General features: G+C 31.2%; 1 protein-coding gene and 1 long non-coding RNA gene across 2 annotated transcripts; one reads left to right on the plus strand and one right to left on the minus strand.

Annotated features, from left to right (window-relative positions):
* The first annotated feature begins 1,766 nt into the window (after positions 1-1,766).
* Positions 1,767-3,484, plus strand: LOC145136460 (uncharacterized). Its single transcript, XR_013720474.1, has 3 exons — positions 1,767-1,932; positions 2,153-2,447; positions 3,446-3,484. It is a non-coding gene; the product is annotated as an uncharacterized LOC145136460 (long non-coding RNA).
* Positions 3,485-10,664: 7,180 nt separating this feature from the next.
* LOC145140455 (HMG-box (high mobility group) DNA-binding family protein) lies at positions 10,665-12,307 on the minus strand. The gene is made up of 7 exons (XM_079073941.1): positions 12,127-12,307; positions 11,839-12,009; positions 11,661-11,748; positions 11,484-11,576; positions 11,334-11,378; positions 10,947-11,004; positions 10,665-10,837 (listed from the first exon to the last, which is right to left on the minus strand). Exons 1-7 carry the CDS (start codon positions 12,201-12,203, stop codon positions 10,815-10,817), a joined length of 555 nt encoding a protein of 184 aa, XP_078930067.1. The 5' UTR covers positions 12,204-12,307; the 3' UTR covers positions 10,665-10,814.
* Between the last annotated feature and the right edge of the window lie 5,580 nt (positions 12,308-17,887).

The following is a 17,887-nucleotide window of genomic DNA, read 5'->3' on the forward strand; positions in this document are numbered from 1 at the left end:
AGAAGTTGCTTTGTTTTTTTTTCAATTTATTTTTAGGGTCTATTTTTACTAAATTGCCCCGGGCCTCCGAAATCTCGGGATCGGCCTTGGGGATAGGGTTGTTTTCATAAAGTAATAGGAGAAAGATAGGAGTAAGGAAATATGTGAGTAGTTCCAGGAGTAAGGGGAGGAGAGGGGAGGGGGTGTTTTCACCGGTTTGGAAAATAAGGTGATTATGAGATTTGCAATGTTTTTTTTTAAATCAGCATGTAAAAGTAATGTTTCCTTTTTTCTTTGGAATTGTGTTGGTCGGAGAAGATAAATAGAAAATTGATAATGGTTGGAAAAGATGAAAGTTATTAAATGTGTAATAAGTTAGTTTTATGGTAAATTGTGTACAAAACTATTAGTTTAATGGTGTTTTCTTTAACAACAAATGTGAGTTTAATTGTTTTTTTAAAGGTAAACCGGCTAGACCTGTAATAACCGGTCAAAACAGTATTTAATGAACAACAAACGCGAGGTAATGATAAATCATATACAAAAATAAGAAAATTACTAAATGTATACAAAATTATAGTTGATTAACCTACAAAATTATTTTTCCCTTTATCAATATATTTAAAAGATGTCGTGATATATTATAATATATTGTAGTAGCTCTTCCTTACTTGAAACCTAGGTAATATTCTAAATCAAATAGCTTGAAATGCATGCAACGTTAGGAGTATCAGGAGTTGGAAAAGGTGTCCTTCCATTGAGGTTCAAGTTTCGTTCAAACCTTAATGTTGTTTCGGATTAGATTAGAAGTTCAAAAAAAATCAAGATCGAACAAGAAATAAACGAAGTTTGACCTAAGGCTCTCATTGACTGGGCTCTTGACATGGCCAAATCAAAGACTAATTCATAAGTTTAAACAGTGTGGTCCTTGTATCTCAGTTTTTAAGTTTACTTAAAGCCCGGTTCGGGCATGGTCCAAAACTAGATTCTTGGGCAAAGTCTAATAGTAAGTGTAGGTCTATAATAAGGGCCCAATACATCATACAAATTATATATATATATATATATATATATATATATATATATATATATATATATATATATATATATATATATATATATATATATCCCCTAATCTAATAAATAAAGCCATTTTCACCACGTGGCAGTCAATGAGCCCCCCTCCAACGAATTTTCCCGCTCATAATTTCTATGTGAAGTTCCAAAAATGCCCCTTTCTGCCTCTTAAAACCACATCCGTCTCACTGTGATGTTGGAAACAATTAAAAGTTTTCAACTTCTCTGCGATAAATCAGCTCCTAAATTCCAGGGATTGTTGTGAATCGTTTCCAAAATTATTTATCAATCTCTGTATTTATACACTCACAATTCCATACCCATTGATTTTAACGCTAATTTTTTTGTTAAATTTTTTGTTGTATATTGAGCAGGAGCCGAGATTTAATCTCTAAATTGATTACAAACTTGAGATCCGATTCAGTCGAGCATTGCAGAAGATAGGGACGAAGACGATGGTAGTTATGAAAAATCAGAAAGTGTATGAGTGGTTTCACACACAAAGCTGGAAACAGATCAAATTTTCCAACTTCAATCCAAGAAATTCGCTCCTCAATCACCCAGATTTGTGTGTTGATTAGTAATATTCGGATAAATCCACGAAATCATGTAGGTAATTGTTTCCTATTTTATTCTTCATTCTCTCTATTTCTGCAGAAAATTAGGGATAAAGGTATGTATTTCCCTCTTTGAAATCGCATAAAATGATATGGATATCCTTCATTGGAATCAGTTGTTTCTTTTAACCCATTCGTGATGCCTCCACCACTCTGACAATCTATTCAGTCTCTGCATTGCAATCCCTCTTCTCTGATTAACGGCTCATCCACATGATTTAGGGTTTCTTTGAAGAAAGTAACTTTACGAAAATACAAGGTAAATGCATCAAGCTTTTCCTATTGAAAAATTTTATTTTCCATTTATCGGAGTTCGATTTCGATTTTCTGGATTTATGTTTTCTTATTTTTGTTGAAACTGATTATGTTTTTAAATCGCCTTTAACATTTTTGAACTTTAGATGACCAATTGAAGAACCACAGGTGTTGATTGGTTATTTTCATCTATATTTTGTTGTTTAATTATGTGAATCTAACAGGAGTAATTGAAGCAAATGATCTACAAAAAGAGCAAGGATCTTCGTATCTTGGAATAAAAGTTTATTGTTCAAATGCAAAAGAATTAGAAGTCCTCGTGATACCCTTATTAATGATATATGTAAGTATATTGATTTGATTTAGGACATATTGTGCTGAAATTGCATACAATGTATCTACAAGAAACAGGAAGGATATAGTGGGAAAAGCAGCACAGTTGGATATTGTGGTTACTAATAAGTTCGAGAGGTTGAGTATCCAAGATGACGAGTAAAACTATGACTTATAGTTGTTCCGGTAAGTAGTTTTGTGGTGGATGTTTTGTGTGATTTTGAGTATTTGAACTATGAATATGTTTAATTTTTTGGTTTAAATCTATTGCATCTTTTTGATTTCTTTTTCTATTTCTATTTTTTTGGTTAAAGTTTGTCTTGAATTTGGGCTTTGTTGTGAAAATGTTTCTCTTTCTTAGGTATTTTGTGATTATTTTTGTTAGTTAAATATTTTTTAGTATGATTATTAAGCCTACAGATCAAAGAATAAACTTGTTGAAATCTGAAATAAATGAAGAACTACCCATAAGATCAACAATATTTACTTATTTTTAGGTTTATATTTAACTTGAAACTATTGAGGGTAGACCTAGCTGGTATGACATCTACATTTTTGGATATTGAAATTGGTGAAGTTAGTGAAACAATGTGGCCTATAGAGTCCTATGCTTTAATCCCTTTCTTTGATATTAAGGGGGTGTTTGTTTTTCCTTTTAAATCAACTTTTTGACTTTTAACTTTTCCAAAAAGTTAGAAAAATCCAAAAGTTGTTTGGCAAATGGAAAAGGACTTTTAAAACCAACTTTTACCAAAGCATAAAAACTAGCATTTGCAAAAGTCACACATCCGTGACTTTTTGTATCTTTTTGAACTTTTGAGGCTGGAAAAGTAAAAGAAATCTCAAACACTTTTTAAACAACATCTTTTGAAAAAGTCATTTATAAAAAGTCCTTTTACAAAAAGGACTTTTCCCCTTGAAAAGGAATCCCAAACACCCCTTAATTATTCTTTGTTGGTGCCTCTTTTACATATAGCCCTTGCTACAATCTCTACGTAAATATATTTTGGTCCTAACATATTTATTGGATTATCTTTATTAACAACTATAAAATAAAGCACTTATATTCATATTTATGGAGTTTTATAGCATAACAGAAGCACTTACAATGAACTTTCATTCAAGTGTCTATAAGAGAGCTACAAAGTATAAATTTACTAACATTTTTTAATTGTAATTACCAGATGCTCATGAACTAAAACTGGAGAAGAAGCAACGTCATGGTAAAATGTCTCAAATTACATTATTTATAGTCTTATCATTTTTGCTGAAGTTGTGATAATATTGCATCGTGTCTTCAGAAACAGTAGCAAACATGCTTTAGGCGATATGAAGAAGGTACTCTCTTTAAAGATATCAATCTTAGTTAAGAAGAAAAAGCTCGCAGAGCTTGTACCTTTGTTGACGGGTAGAAAGTTGAAACCTTATGAAAAAGTGATAACTGGACCTAAAGTTACAAAATTTTATTTTAAAGAAAATCATCCAATAAAATAATTAATAATTATTGGTTTCTATTTGTCGTCAAATTTCATGTAAAAAAAGCAAATCTAGAAAAAAAAAAGCAAAAATAGAACAAGTTCTCTTCACAGCCTATTTCTATAAAGGTGGTTGCTATAACAGACTAACTTTTAAATCTTGGTTGCTATTTATTGTAAAATTTCATGTAACAAACGACCAAATCCGAAAAATGACAAAAAAATGAAACAAGTTCTTATCACAACCTATTTCTACAAAGTTGGTTGCTATTATAGACCAACTTTACAGTCTTGGTTGCTATTTATTGTAAAATTTTCATGTTAACAAAGAACCAAATCTGAAAAAAATGAAGTAAAAAAAATGGAACAAGTTGTTATCACAACCCATTTCTACAAAGATGGTTGCTATTATAGACCAACTTTACAATTTTGGTTGTTATATATTGTAAATTTCATTTTAACAAATGGTCCGAATATGAAAAAATGACAAAAAAAATGGAACATGTTTCTATTAATTCAATTTTTATTGAATTGTACAAAATCATCATTTTATCAAATATCTACACATACGAACGCGATCGGATATTAATACCGGTGTATATATTAATTTTAACTAATTATTATAAATTTACACAAAGCCTCTATGTAAAATAATAAATTTATGCAAATCATTGATTAGTAATTACGATTTGAAATTATCAATAATGTCTTTATTTCTTAACCGTGGTTTCAACGGGTTTAAATATATATCTTCTCTTAACTCTTGATTAAGATGTTTGACAGGTTATGTTATCATTTTTGCTGGTATTGCTAAACTTGGATACAAGTATGTAAATATATGTATGTAACTACATTATTATCGGTCTTAGTTTCTCTATCATTATATTGGGCGTTGTTTCAATCATGTCTTAGAACTAAGAAGCTAATTTGGAAATCCATTTCTTTATCTAATTGTAGATAATTGTCGGTCTAAATCAAGTCGTGATAACTCATCAATATGTTTACATATTCTTTTAGCGTTTCTAAAACGAGTTTTGCACAAGTTGGGTTGATTTATTTTCTTTTTGCAAAAATTGGGTTGAAAAAAACTGATGAATATAACAACAATTTCTATTAATCTCGCTAAATTAGTGTTTAATTAAATAATTACAAATCACAAAGTTATTAAAAAAATACAATATTACAATTCATAAGTTTTCTAAATTAACCGTATATTATTTTATTACATAATTTAATTTTTTAATTCTATTTAACGTTAACACTCGTGGGTTCCACGGGTTTTAACCTAGTATATATATATATATATATATATATATATATATATATATATATATATATATATATAGAGAGAGAGAGAGAGAGAGAGAGAGTTAGGTTCAAATGTTTTTACCAACTATTGTGTGCATGTATGCACCAATGAGATTTCAGGAAATAATAAATCATTAAATAAATTAAAAAAGGGTATAATGGTAAACTTAGAATATCTAATTATGGTAAAAATAATAAATCATTTAATGCCTCCTTTAAATAATGGAAATCAGTTTAAAACCCTAGATATCACCCTCTTTTTCGCCTGCATCGAACGACCACTCTGTTTCAACCTAGGGCTTGTGTTCCTCTTTGCATCCTTTCTCCAATCGAAATAGCTCATCCCCTCCACAATCTTTACTTGCTAGCTTCCATTTTTGATGAATCGTTTCAATCAAATCAGGACTTCAGCGACATCAGGTGGGAATGATTTGGCAGCAAGGATCGACAGAAGGAAAAGAAAGGTTGGAGGATAAATTGTTCGGTGATTAGAGGTCAAACGCAGAAGGTATCTCAGTTTATGAATACGATCCCCACCATCGCTGCTCTATCAAAGGTCCTCACGCCTCCACCTTATCTTCATTTTCTTGATTTTAATCCTGGAAGGTACAATCACCATGGATGTAATCTTGAATCCGAACTGGGAAAAGGTACATTATATGATTTTTCTCACTTTTTGCTAATCTTTACTTGCTAGCTTCCATTTTTAATGAATCGTTTCAATCAAATCAGGACTTCAGCGACATCAGGTGGGAACGATTTGGCAGCAAGGATCGATGGAAGGAAAAGAAAGGTTGGAGGATAGATTGTTCGGTGATTAGAGGTCAAACGCAGAAGGTATCTTAGTTTTTTTTAGATGTTTGGCAGTGATCGGTAGAACCCAAATGAGTGTTTGGGTTTAATTCATTTGACAAGAAAAGGAACACGAAAATTCAATCAAATCAGTACTTCCCAAAAGACCCAAGTGAAAATCTTATTGAGTTGAAGGATTTTATCAAGGAGAACATTCATGTGAATATGAGGCCTTTACAAAGCAGCATTATCGGGAGCTTTGAGGCATGAGTAAATCTGATGCACATGTAAGTCTTTATTATTATTCATTGATTCTTTTTCTACACAGAATGTTTTGAATGGAGTTGCATATGATTGATTTGTATGATATTTATGAATAGCCTGTTAATAAACACGCCATGTAGGGGTGTTTTTCTTTCTCCATTGGAGAATAAGGCTGTAATATGTTTTTGAAGTCTGTAAATATAGTTTGCTCAAGGCTTTTTTTCATGGAAGTATTAATGTCATTCGGTTTTAATTTAGAATGTAAAAAACAATAAACAGGTGTAAAATAGCGATTTTGAAAGAATTCAGGGTTTGTGTTTTGTATTAGTGGAGTTGAATCATTCAATCCCCAACAAATGATTTTTTTAATGTTACAAATTCTTTAAGAATATTCAAAACCATTCTGCAAGAATAGTTTATTGTGTAAGAATATTTATTGATGTATTCTATTAGAATGTATTGAATTGTTTAATTTTTGAAACTTGATTCTCTTTTCTTTGTGGATTTAGGTTTTGAAGAGGCTAACATTGATGTGGAGAAGGAAGAAAACATATAGACCGAGAGTGTATTATACTAGAATGTGTTATGCTACAATGTATAAAGTGTTGCTTAAAAATAATATTTTTTCAGAATAGAATAGTGTTTTTGTTAGATTTTGATGTTTTTTTTTCTTTCAGAATGTTGTTATTATTCAATGAATCACAATCATACAATGTAATTATTTGTTATATTATTAGTTCAATAATTGATTTGTGTATTCTTTCAGAATGTATTTACTAGTTTATGGTTGACATTCTGCCATTCTGACAGAATAAAATCGAAAAATATATTTACTAGTTTATGGTTGGCATTCTATCATTCTGACAGAATAAAATCGGATTTTTAAATTTGAATTAATTTAAAATATTCAGATTTTTAAAAAATAAAGGAATTAATCATCCCTAAAAATCCGAAAATTTCCTTTTTTAATATAGGTTAATTGACTAAAATGTCTTTATGCTGAAATTTGTGTGATTATATGGTACATGTTATCCTATTCTACTATCATAAACCCTCAGATCATTACCTTTGATTATATTTCATCCGATGGTCCAGATCTGTGCATTCTTGCACACAATAGTTAGTAAAAACAAAATAACCTAACTCTCTCTCTCTCTATATATATATATATATATATATATATATATATATATATATATATATATATATATATATATATATATATATATATATATATATATATATAAAAGACCTATTTTTCTTGCGGCTCCTTTTGAACGTTTGAAGGGTTTCAGGGACGGCACGTGGACATCACAAATGAACGACGCAATGTATATCAACGTCGATTCACAATGTCGTTCCCTACCGCCTCATGTTGGACTGCCCGTATACGACGTTATGTGCGAAGGTTGATAGTATGCGATTTGGATCCAATTGCTTTACCGACGTAATTTTCTAAGAAATGTAGATACCCTCTGTTATCATCCACTGATTCTTTCTTCAGTTTCAATTTGTTAATCATCCTAAAGAAAAAAAATTCCTTTTATGAAAACAAAACCCCTCCTACTTGCCTCTTTATTTGATCAACAATCTCCTTAATTCTAAGTTCCATTTTCGGTTTTCTTTGATGTTCTGTTTCTTTATATAATCTTAACCCCATCATATAAGAAGGGATGAAGTGCGATCACGGGCAAGCATGTGGATAGTGTAGATGGATTTAATTTTGAAACGCTCTTTGATTTCATTCAAGATTATTCTGTGATTTTATAATTGCTCTACCAAATCTTCAGACGGAACTTCATCTTCCATACCCTTTAGTTGCAGGTATTTGCTATTTCGTTGGATGTAGAAACTCCCGAGGTTACATGTGCTTGAAAATTTGATATGAAATGTGTTTGCTTCATTAATTCATTTCAATTTGATTTCAATCATTTATTTGGTTTGCTTTCTACGATCCATTATTAGGCAAATTATGCTTCTTTCTTGAGTTTTGAAACCCTAAAAGTGACAATTGATACAAAGAGTGCTTTGTTATTTCATTTAAATTTATTTCTTTTTCTTTTTTTGTTAGAAGTTGGGATTAAGTGCATGACCACCAGGTGACTCTTCTTCGTTAAATTTATCATTTTCTTAGATATACTAATTTTTTTTTTGCAGAGTTTGATTAAATGCTTGAACTGAAAGAAATATTTCTATAAGTCTATAATTAGTACATTAGTTTCTTTTATTATTTAGGTTTAAGATGGATCAAGGTCAAGACATTCCACCACAGCCACAAATTACAATATTTTCTTAGATTGTAGGGTATGCTAACTTTTTTGATGCTTAATGTTTATAAAAAAGAATCCTATTACCCTTATTGTTTTTGTAATTTGTTTTTGAAAGAATCATCTTAGGTTTCAATTATGTTACAATAATATAAAAGTAAAGTTCATTTGTTCATGTAAGATCTGTAGTTATCTTTTGTCTTTGTAATATGGTGTTGACATATGAATATATGATACGTTCACACAGACCTGTGTCAAAGAACCTAAGGAAAAAAGGAAACGATTATTAATTGCTATTTTACTCTAATGATCAGCCTGATCTTCTCGACTTCTTTTAAATTATCTCCCGATCCCACTCCCTGTGTATAGTAAAATGACCATATTTCCACTAATGTTGATCCATAAACTAGGATTCCTACTCCTTGCTTTAGCTACTTAAACATTTATACTTTTCTTCAACTATTAATGTCCAAGGTCTGAAGACAGAAAAGTATAAAGCTTCGCCATTTTAGTAATTTGCTATTGAACTATTATTTCTTAATGTTTATTGTGATAATGTTTATTAATAGTCAGTAGCTAAAACAATATGTTTTATTGCCCCTTTGTTATCTGGATGTGTTACTTCTTTGTCTTTTTCAGTTTGAACTTTTAAAATGCTTCATGTTCTAATTCTATGCATGTGGTTGATTTTAATAGTTACAACATCTACTCTCAGGTGCTACCTGTTCAGGTTCATCACAAGTCACATTGACATATTTTTTTTTCCACTCTTAAATCTTTTAACTTTTATCTCCAGATTATTTGAAATTTTTACCAGGTATGGGAATAAATGGGGGAAATGGTACCAACTTACAAGTTTGGCACCAACAATCAACTTGTAAGATCGATTATACTGTAAATAGAATTCGTTTTTACTCTTTTCATGGGGATTCCAAATAACACTGATCAGAGAGCCAAGATGCATTTGCCGAACTTTTAAGATTGTGTTGACTTTGAATCACACCTCTAAAGTTTAAGATTTTGAGATTTTCAAAGCTACCATGAGTTCCATATGTATAAAATTATGTATTAGACAATATGCTCTTTAGATATTGTAAACCCATGAGGATTTATTGGGCCGTGCTAAGCACGGGCCTCGAAACTTACCTACTATATATATATATATATATATATATATATATAAACTCTTTGATCTTATTTACTATTACATATATATTTTAGAGAAATTAAGTAAACTGACTATTATAAACTAAACAAGGTCTTCAAAAAAGATAATCATATTTTTGTAGTTTTTGAAAAACAGCCACTTTCACGGGAATTGTTGTATATTGCTTAGTACTCTTTATCTTTTTTCAGTTTTTTTTTTGTTATTATTTTCAAATAAATTATTTTGTTTTTTTTTTGGATTTCGAATGCAACATTTCATAATGTTTAATGTCATCGTATTTCAATTAAATGTCTAATTTTATGCACTCATTGTATATAGTTCATATTATTATGTTTGCTTAATTTTATGTTAAATTAAAAAAAATGATTTTTTCTTGAAATTCCGGAATTATTCTTCGAATTTTGAATTTGTTCTTAAAATTCCAGAGGTTTTTTTTTCGAAATCCAAAATTTTAGTCCAGAATATGAACAATACTCTGGAATTAAACATTCCGGAATACTATTCATATTCCGGAATTTTTCCGGAATTTTAGTCCAGAATCTGGAATGTTATTTCAAAGTTAGTCAAAAAAATGTTTTTTCTTTATCCGGAATGTTTTATTCCAGACAAAATAGTTATTTTTGAAAAAATATATATATATATATATATATATATATATATATTTTCAATTACACTTTTAAAATTACTTATATTTTATTTTGTTAAACTATATCTCCATCTAACTGATCCATTTGATGGTTTGTCATTATTACACTTTATGTTTTTTTTTACTGGTTTCTTGCTTGGTTTTACGTTTTACTAACTTTTGATTTCTTATAAATAATAACCGTTTAAAAAAATGAAAAAGTGGTCATATGGTAACAAAGGCACTCACATTTTATTTTTAGGGAATAACTCTATGTTTTAATGCTTTGACTCAATTTAAGTTTTAATAAATTAAATTTTTAATGGTTATATTGCTCTTTTTTTTTAACTCTTGTAGTATATTTTCATTTTGAACATTGATCTAGCCAAATTGTGAAACTAAATTGAAGCAAACTTGGCCAATTTAGCCAAACCAAGTGTCTTTGCAAAGTTTGGCCAACCGTGATGCTAATTTCCATCCAAAAACAAGTAATCAACCTCAACAAGAACACAAAAACATTCCATAATTACACTGAAAATGACCAAATTTTCCTAGTTTAATTACATCAAAAGGATAAAACACCTTGATTTATACTATACAATTAGCCAAATTGACTTGCCTTCTCTTCCCAAAGGGCCCCACCATTAGTCATTACTACCAAAAACCAAATCCATTCCCTGAAAATAAGTAGTCTTGCTTTCAGAAAGGGTAATCTTGTAAAATCATATCATGCACCCATGTAACATTTTTAATGCTTGTTATAAAAAAAAAAATTAAACTTCTCACCTTCGTAATCAGAATCATAAGAATCATAAGTAACATCATCATCGTAAGATCCATTCATCTGTAAAATAATAAAATTTAGATCAAGAAAGATGCAATTAGCAAACATACCATCCGATTTTATGAAATACCGAATTAAAAACATTGTGGTTTCCAAAATTGAGATTTTAAATAAATTGTGAAAATGTAAACAAAACAATCATACTCAATGTAATCCAGTGTATTTCCAAAAACGTAACGTCATAAATGGTAGCAAACTATTTGATATGTTCAAATAGTTTGTTACATAAGAAAGATGGTTTGTTTTTACAATGAAAAGTCAAATATAACGATTTAATAGGTCAAACCTATAGTTTTATTAACACAACATTAGAATAAACAAAAACAAACCTTGTCAAATTTCCCAACTTCTGCAGAATCTACCTCCTCATCAACCTACTCAAAAAGCATTACTTCATCAATGTTTTCAAGCCATAAATAAATATTTTTTTTAAAAGCAAACAAAAAAAATGTGGTTTTTGTATAACAATTAACACTTACACACGAAAACATGTGATCCTCGGATTCTTTAAGTAGCTTTTCGAAATATGCATCGTTCACCTTCTTAGCTTCAAGTTCATATGGAAGTTTTTCCTAAAGGAAAATAGAAAACAGATTTCTGATCAAATATCACAACAAAATCCATTACAAATTACTCAAATTTCACAAAATTAGTACCTGTGAGGACATATTTTTCCACGTTTCAAACCCTTTTTGTTCAATTTCAACAAGATTTTTAGCGTGACAGTTCTTCGCAAAGCTTTCCCTACAAAAGTCCATACTCTTTAACTCAAATCATAGAATAAACCCTCAAAATATTGAAGATCAAAAACTCAAAATAAAAGAAAATGATTACATGAAGAATCGAAATTCCGATCTGGGTTGATCTTGAAACCTCTGTTCTAGTTCTTCCCAAATCAGAGGTTTATGTTCCCCCTTTACTCCTTTCGATCTCTTTACATCATTTTTCGATTCACAATCATGCATATCCACCAGTACAATCGCTACCGAAACTCCACAACTTTCACTGCGAATTAAACCATCATAAAATTTTAACATAAACCCTTGACAAAACCCTATTTACGTATGTAGCTATATATAGATAAATAGAGTCATGGAGATAGAAAGAAAGGGGGATGAATACCAAGTTTGAAAGGCACTGCCGTCAGGAGCACGACGCAATGCATTGACCCTTTTTCGAGTTCTTGATTGATACGCCATTAATGGCTGCTTTTTTAAGCTTTCTGCAAATGTTTGTATTGTTACCTTTTAGGGCTTAAAAAGCTTTTGATATGGTAATGAAGTGATTGATGGTAAAATGCGCTGGAGTGTATAGTCATTGGGCTCGTTTTTGAAATGTTGAGTTAGTGCGCGAAGGGAGGCGCATGATAGTGAGAGGTGGTGGCTGTTTGCTAGAATGCGCTGGCGGGTTGAGTTGATAATTGAAGTTTAAGAGGGAATATTTTTGCCGGAAAAAAGGGGGTGAAAGTGAAACGTGTTTCCCGCGGTAAAAGATTTTATTGAAAAATGTTTGGGAAAAAGTGGGGACAGTTGTCGTGATATGATTGGTTCAGGGGTTTTGAAGCACTGGCACGCGACGGCTCGCCGTCGAATTTCTACCTCGAATTACGCTAAGTTACCGAAATGTCGAAACATTATATTTTTTGCCCTCAAAATTTTCACAATGAATGATTGCGAATAAGTATAATATCTTATTAAGGGTTATTAACAAAATAAATAAATAAATATAGAGTGTTGTACGTTAAATTAAAATTTTAAAATAGATCTATCAAATAAATGTTGTTTGAAATTTATTTAACAAAAAGATGCTAATCATTATCACACAACAAAACAAATTTAAATCTTATTTAATTTTCTTTTGTCACCATTTCAAAACTATCTCTTTAGCCTCTAGAGGGCCTTTGCCCTTTGCGGACTATCTTTAAATCAAATTTTAGGGTATTTTGGTAAAATTCAACAGATCCATAGTTATAGAGTATTACCAACTAGTCCGCAAACGCATTACCCTCTTTGTCGACTCGAGTACCACCCCATTGTGATTATAGATAGCAGCATGCGGACGTCCGAACCCAAGTAGGTGAGACACAACCATTGATGCAAAAGTGTAAAAGGCACTCGACTTCAAATTTGACGTCAGGATCCAGGAAAGTTTCAGCACAATAAGATAAGAGAGTTATTAGCTTCTATTTTTGTTATGAGGAATGGATGTTTTGGTTGGAAAGTAAAGACAGCATTAAACATCGTGAGAGAATTTTAAACTTTTACCTATGAGTAAATGAAACGGTCTTATCTTAGATCTTATTATCAAGTGTCTCAGGATCGTATATAACTACAATGTGATTTAAGTTATAATTGACCGAATAATAAAAGTATGTCTTTATAGGCATTACACATACGAGGAATTGGTCTATAGATAATGTTTTCATATCATTATCATGAATGAGTAAAAGTTTTTATTATTCTTTGATTTTTCTTGAGAACTCTTATGTTGGTGATGATGCAAAAACTATTATAGTACGACAAAGTCGAAACCCAAAGGGGATACGAAACAGTTAAGTTAGTAAACCTTTGTCCTTTAACCTTTAGTGATAAAGGGAGAGTTGTGTGGGGAAATTCATTGAAGAAGTGTTGTTTGGTTATATTAAATTCTTAAAGGACATAGTTGATGTTTCAATGATGAAACAAGGTCAACAAGCTAATAAGTTGTCATAAAAGAACCTATAATATTATGATGAGTATTACACAATAAAATGAGATTATATAGTACTTTGAGAGCATGGTACAGAGACTATCATTACTTAGGATAGAGATGCGACTTAAAGGATCATTATTCGGAGTTGTTTTGATGTTGTATGATTTCGGGACGTAATCATCCTTAGGGAGGTAATTGTAACGTCCGTAAATTCGGGCTAGACATTTTAAGGATTAATAAATTATATAAATAATATTTATATGTTGCGTATATGTTTTATGGACAAATATTATGGACTTATAATATTTGTATAAAATATTATTATTATAAATTTAATGAAATACGTTATTAAGATAAAATAGTCTTGATGAAAGTTGTAGTAGTCGCGATGAGGATTCTATGGGTATAAAAAATGCCCAAATCTAACTTCGTATGAAGAAGTTACGATTTTCGAAGTTTCGCGTTCAGCCTTATACGACAAAGTGTGCCGTAAAATATGAAACGGAGACAGGTTGCTTGTTATCCTAAGTGATCTAAATGAAAGTCATAGTAATCGTAATTCCGACAGCATGCATATAAATAACGCCTAAATGTGACTTCGTATGAAAAACTTATGATTTTTTGAAGTTTTGGTGCAGGATTGTCTGACACAGAAATCAAAAGTAAAACCGATTGATTGTTAGCCAAAACGATGTAAACGAGAGTTGAAGATCTCGTAAGTACGAATCCGTCGATATAAAGACAGTCGAGGACGAAGTTTGGATGTAGGAGTTATGATTTTTGCATGAACTTTAACAGTGTAAACTCTATAAAATATGAATTTAAAATAGACTGAGAATTAGCTGTTGGGACCTAAAGGAAGGTTGTAGTACTCAGAATTACCTATGTGTGTATATAAAAAACGTCGAAAACGGGGCTCGTATGAGAGAGATGTGATTTTTCGACACGTAGCAAAGAGAAGGTCGGATCTTCCACCAACATGATGATGTGTCATCGACATGGACCAACAGCAGCCATACACATGGCAGCAAATGAGAGGAGCATTGTCGCTTGGGCGCGATCCGCCCATGTCATAAGTATGGCGCACTTTTTTCTATAAATAGATGTCAAATTTGCTCATTTTCTTCACACCATTTTACACAATATCTTCTAAGCTCACTCAAATTTTTCCCGCAACCCGAGGCCCAACTTTAGAAGTTTTTAAGTGTTAGTAGCGAAGCTTTGGAACATCAGAAGGCCCGACAAAAAGAAGTGTTCAGAGTCGAAGTTCTTCCTGCGAACTTTTCGACTTTTCACTGGGAACTTTGTAAGTGTAGAGTTCGTAATATTTGTTGTGTCAATTTGTAATGTGCGAGTTCCCATGTTTTGTTGTGACAAGGTCTTTACTTTGTGTGAGTTCTTTATGTTGCGATTTCGCACATTTTTGTTTCCCTTAAGTTCGTAGTTTATCTGTTGACTTGAGATGCCTTTCTGATGTTCCTGTGCAGCCTATATAAAGGAACATTAGTTAGAAGAATGGGTTAGAGTTTTTGGGGATATAATAGTTCTTTACTTTTGTATCGAATTGTTCTTGCTAACTCATTAATCAAAGTGAATTTTTATTTACCTCGCGTTTTCTTGTGAATCTCATTAATGTTTGAATCGTGAATCTAATTATTACCTCAATTGGTATCAGAGCGGTAGATCATTTGAGTTTTTCAGATCTTGATGTTGTCGTTGTTCATCGTGTTTTCCAAATCTGTTCATCGAATTCTAGATATGTTCCGCATTTTGAAAATCGGTTTGCAAGTTGATGTTTAATTCCTTGTTTGAATCTTTCGATTTGATTCTAAAAACTCTTTTTTCAAGTTCATTGATCTGATTCTCGTTTCATTTCGTTCAAAATGTCAAAAGAGGATTCACACTTAATCATGTTCAATCTTCCAAGCAGTATTGGTTTCACATCGAGAATTCCTATTTTGTTTCCTGGAGACTATAAAGTTTGGGTTATTCACTTTGAAGATTATGTTCTAAGGATTAAAACTCATGGATCTTGCATCTGGCAAGCAATCACAAAAGAAACGCACAAGTATTCCAAAACGAAGACTGAGGTCAGAACTCAATTAGATTTTGACATCATTGTTGCTGATGACACTAAAATTGATTATGTGGAGAAAGACAAATTGATGTGCAATCTGAAAGCATTGAGAATCATAACGTTTTCTCTTCCTCCTGACACTTTTTGTTTGGTCAGTTATTATCGGACTGCAAAAGAGATATGGGACAGATTGAACGAATTATATTCTGGAGATGCTTATCTCACTCATTCTCTGCAAACGTCAATTTTGTCTAAATTCGGATCTTTTGAGCAAAATTCCGATGAAACTATTGAACAAACTGTCAATCAATTTAATCATCTTTCAATTCGTATGCTAAAACACAATTTGAAGAGAGAAGTTATAGAAAAAAAGGTTAGATTCATGAATAGTTTGAGGTCATAATGAAAGTCAGTTGTTTCTATTGTTAAAGCTCACGAACAATTCAATAATTACTCTCTTTCACAAACTGTTGGTATACTGAAATCTCATGAAGATGAAGTGATGAATGACGCAAAGTTGGTTACAAGTGTTTGTTCATTGGCCTTGGTGACAAAAAGTGAAAGTTCAAAGCAAAATAAGACAAAGACTGTGGTGGAAAATTCTCAATATGATATCTCAAATGAGGAACTTACAAAAGAAGACAAAGTTCTGATGGTAACCAATCCAAATAAATTCTTTAAAAATAATTTCTCTCATTTCAAAAACAACAACAAAAACAAATTTGTTGGAAACAATTACAAGTAAGGAAACTCAAACTCTGAAAAATCCAGAAGTGAAAGTTTCAAAAACTTTCAAAGAGATGATGAAAAGAAGGAGAATAAGTTACTTGGTGACTCAAGATTTGACTGCAACTATTGTCATGGAAAGAATCATTTTGCAAAGGAATGCATGTTACAAAAGAAGAATGAGAAGAAGGAAAAAGAAAAAGATGAAGCTTATTACGTGAAGAAAATTGAAGAGCTTCGCAAGAATTCTAGCAAACCAGCTTTGGTGGTGACTGAAGACAACATACTCGAAAGACGATGAAGTTCGCAAACCAACTCATGGAGATTGCTTGATGGTAAAGGACGAGAAGAAGAGTAGTGGATGCAGGCGTTTCATGGTCAAAAGTGTCAGTTCAGAAAATCAATGCTACTTCACAGATGAAGGAACAATTTCAGATGCATGTTTTTCCATGAAGACGGTGAAGGAGCATGTTACAGAGTGCGAAAAGGTAATTGATAAGGTACACTTTATTCTTAAATCTCTTGATATTCGTGCTTCTCGTTTTGATACTGAATTAACTCATTTGCGTGATGTTGTTTCTGGTTTTAGTGATAGGTTAAAGAGAACCCGCATAAGAAATTCTAATCTTGATGACACTCTTAGCAGGATTACATCTAAGAACGAAGAAAGACATATGTGAATAGAGGCTTTGGATTTAGATCTTGTCAAGTCTAAAGATGTTGTAATAAAACTTAAGTAAGATAATAGGATTGTGCTAAAACAAAGAAATATTTTTTGTCTCATTGCGAAACGTCTTTACACTAACATTACACAATTGCATCTTGATTGTGAGATAGGAAAAGGTTTACATAAAATGATTTACCTTTTATTAGAGTTAAAATAAGATGAAATTTATGTTGAATGTTATAGGTGTGAATCAATGGTATCATCAAATGAATCTGTTGGTGATTCTTACAAGGTTGGACTTGAGAAAATTGAAGAATACATTAAGTCCAAAGAAAATAAAAATATGTTAAACGATGTTTTAACTAAAAAGGACAAACAACAAATCAAAATCAATTCACTTGAGAAATATAACTTGTTGTGTAAGAAATTGAATTCAGAAGAAAATCTCAATTCCGATAATATGTCTGAATTTGATTAAAGCGAAACGGGTGAAATATCAGTTAAAGATGAAGTTGATTGTTCATCTTTTGTGAATAATAATGAACAACCAAAAAGAAATTTGATATTTGAAGATTCAATTGAGTTTGAACAATTTGTTCAAAATGATGGAATGAAACATTTAAAAGTTCAAGCAACAGTTTTTCCAAAATTTTAGAAAACCCTAAATCAAGTTTTTGTGAAAAAGGGTATAGACAAAAATCAAACTTCAAAATTAACGTCAA

This window comes from Lactuca virosa, chromosome 9 (genome assembly GCF_052849685.1).
Source record: "Lactuca virosa cultivar CGN04683 chromosome 9, Lactuca_virosa_CGN04683_v6, whole genome shotgun sequence".
Taxonomy (NCBI): domain Eukaryota; kingdom Viridiplantae; phylum Streptophyta; class Magnoliopsida; order Asterales; family Asteraceae; genus Lactuca; species Lactuca virosa.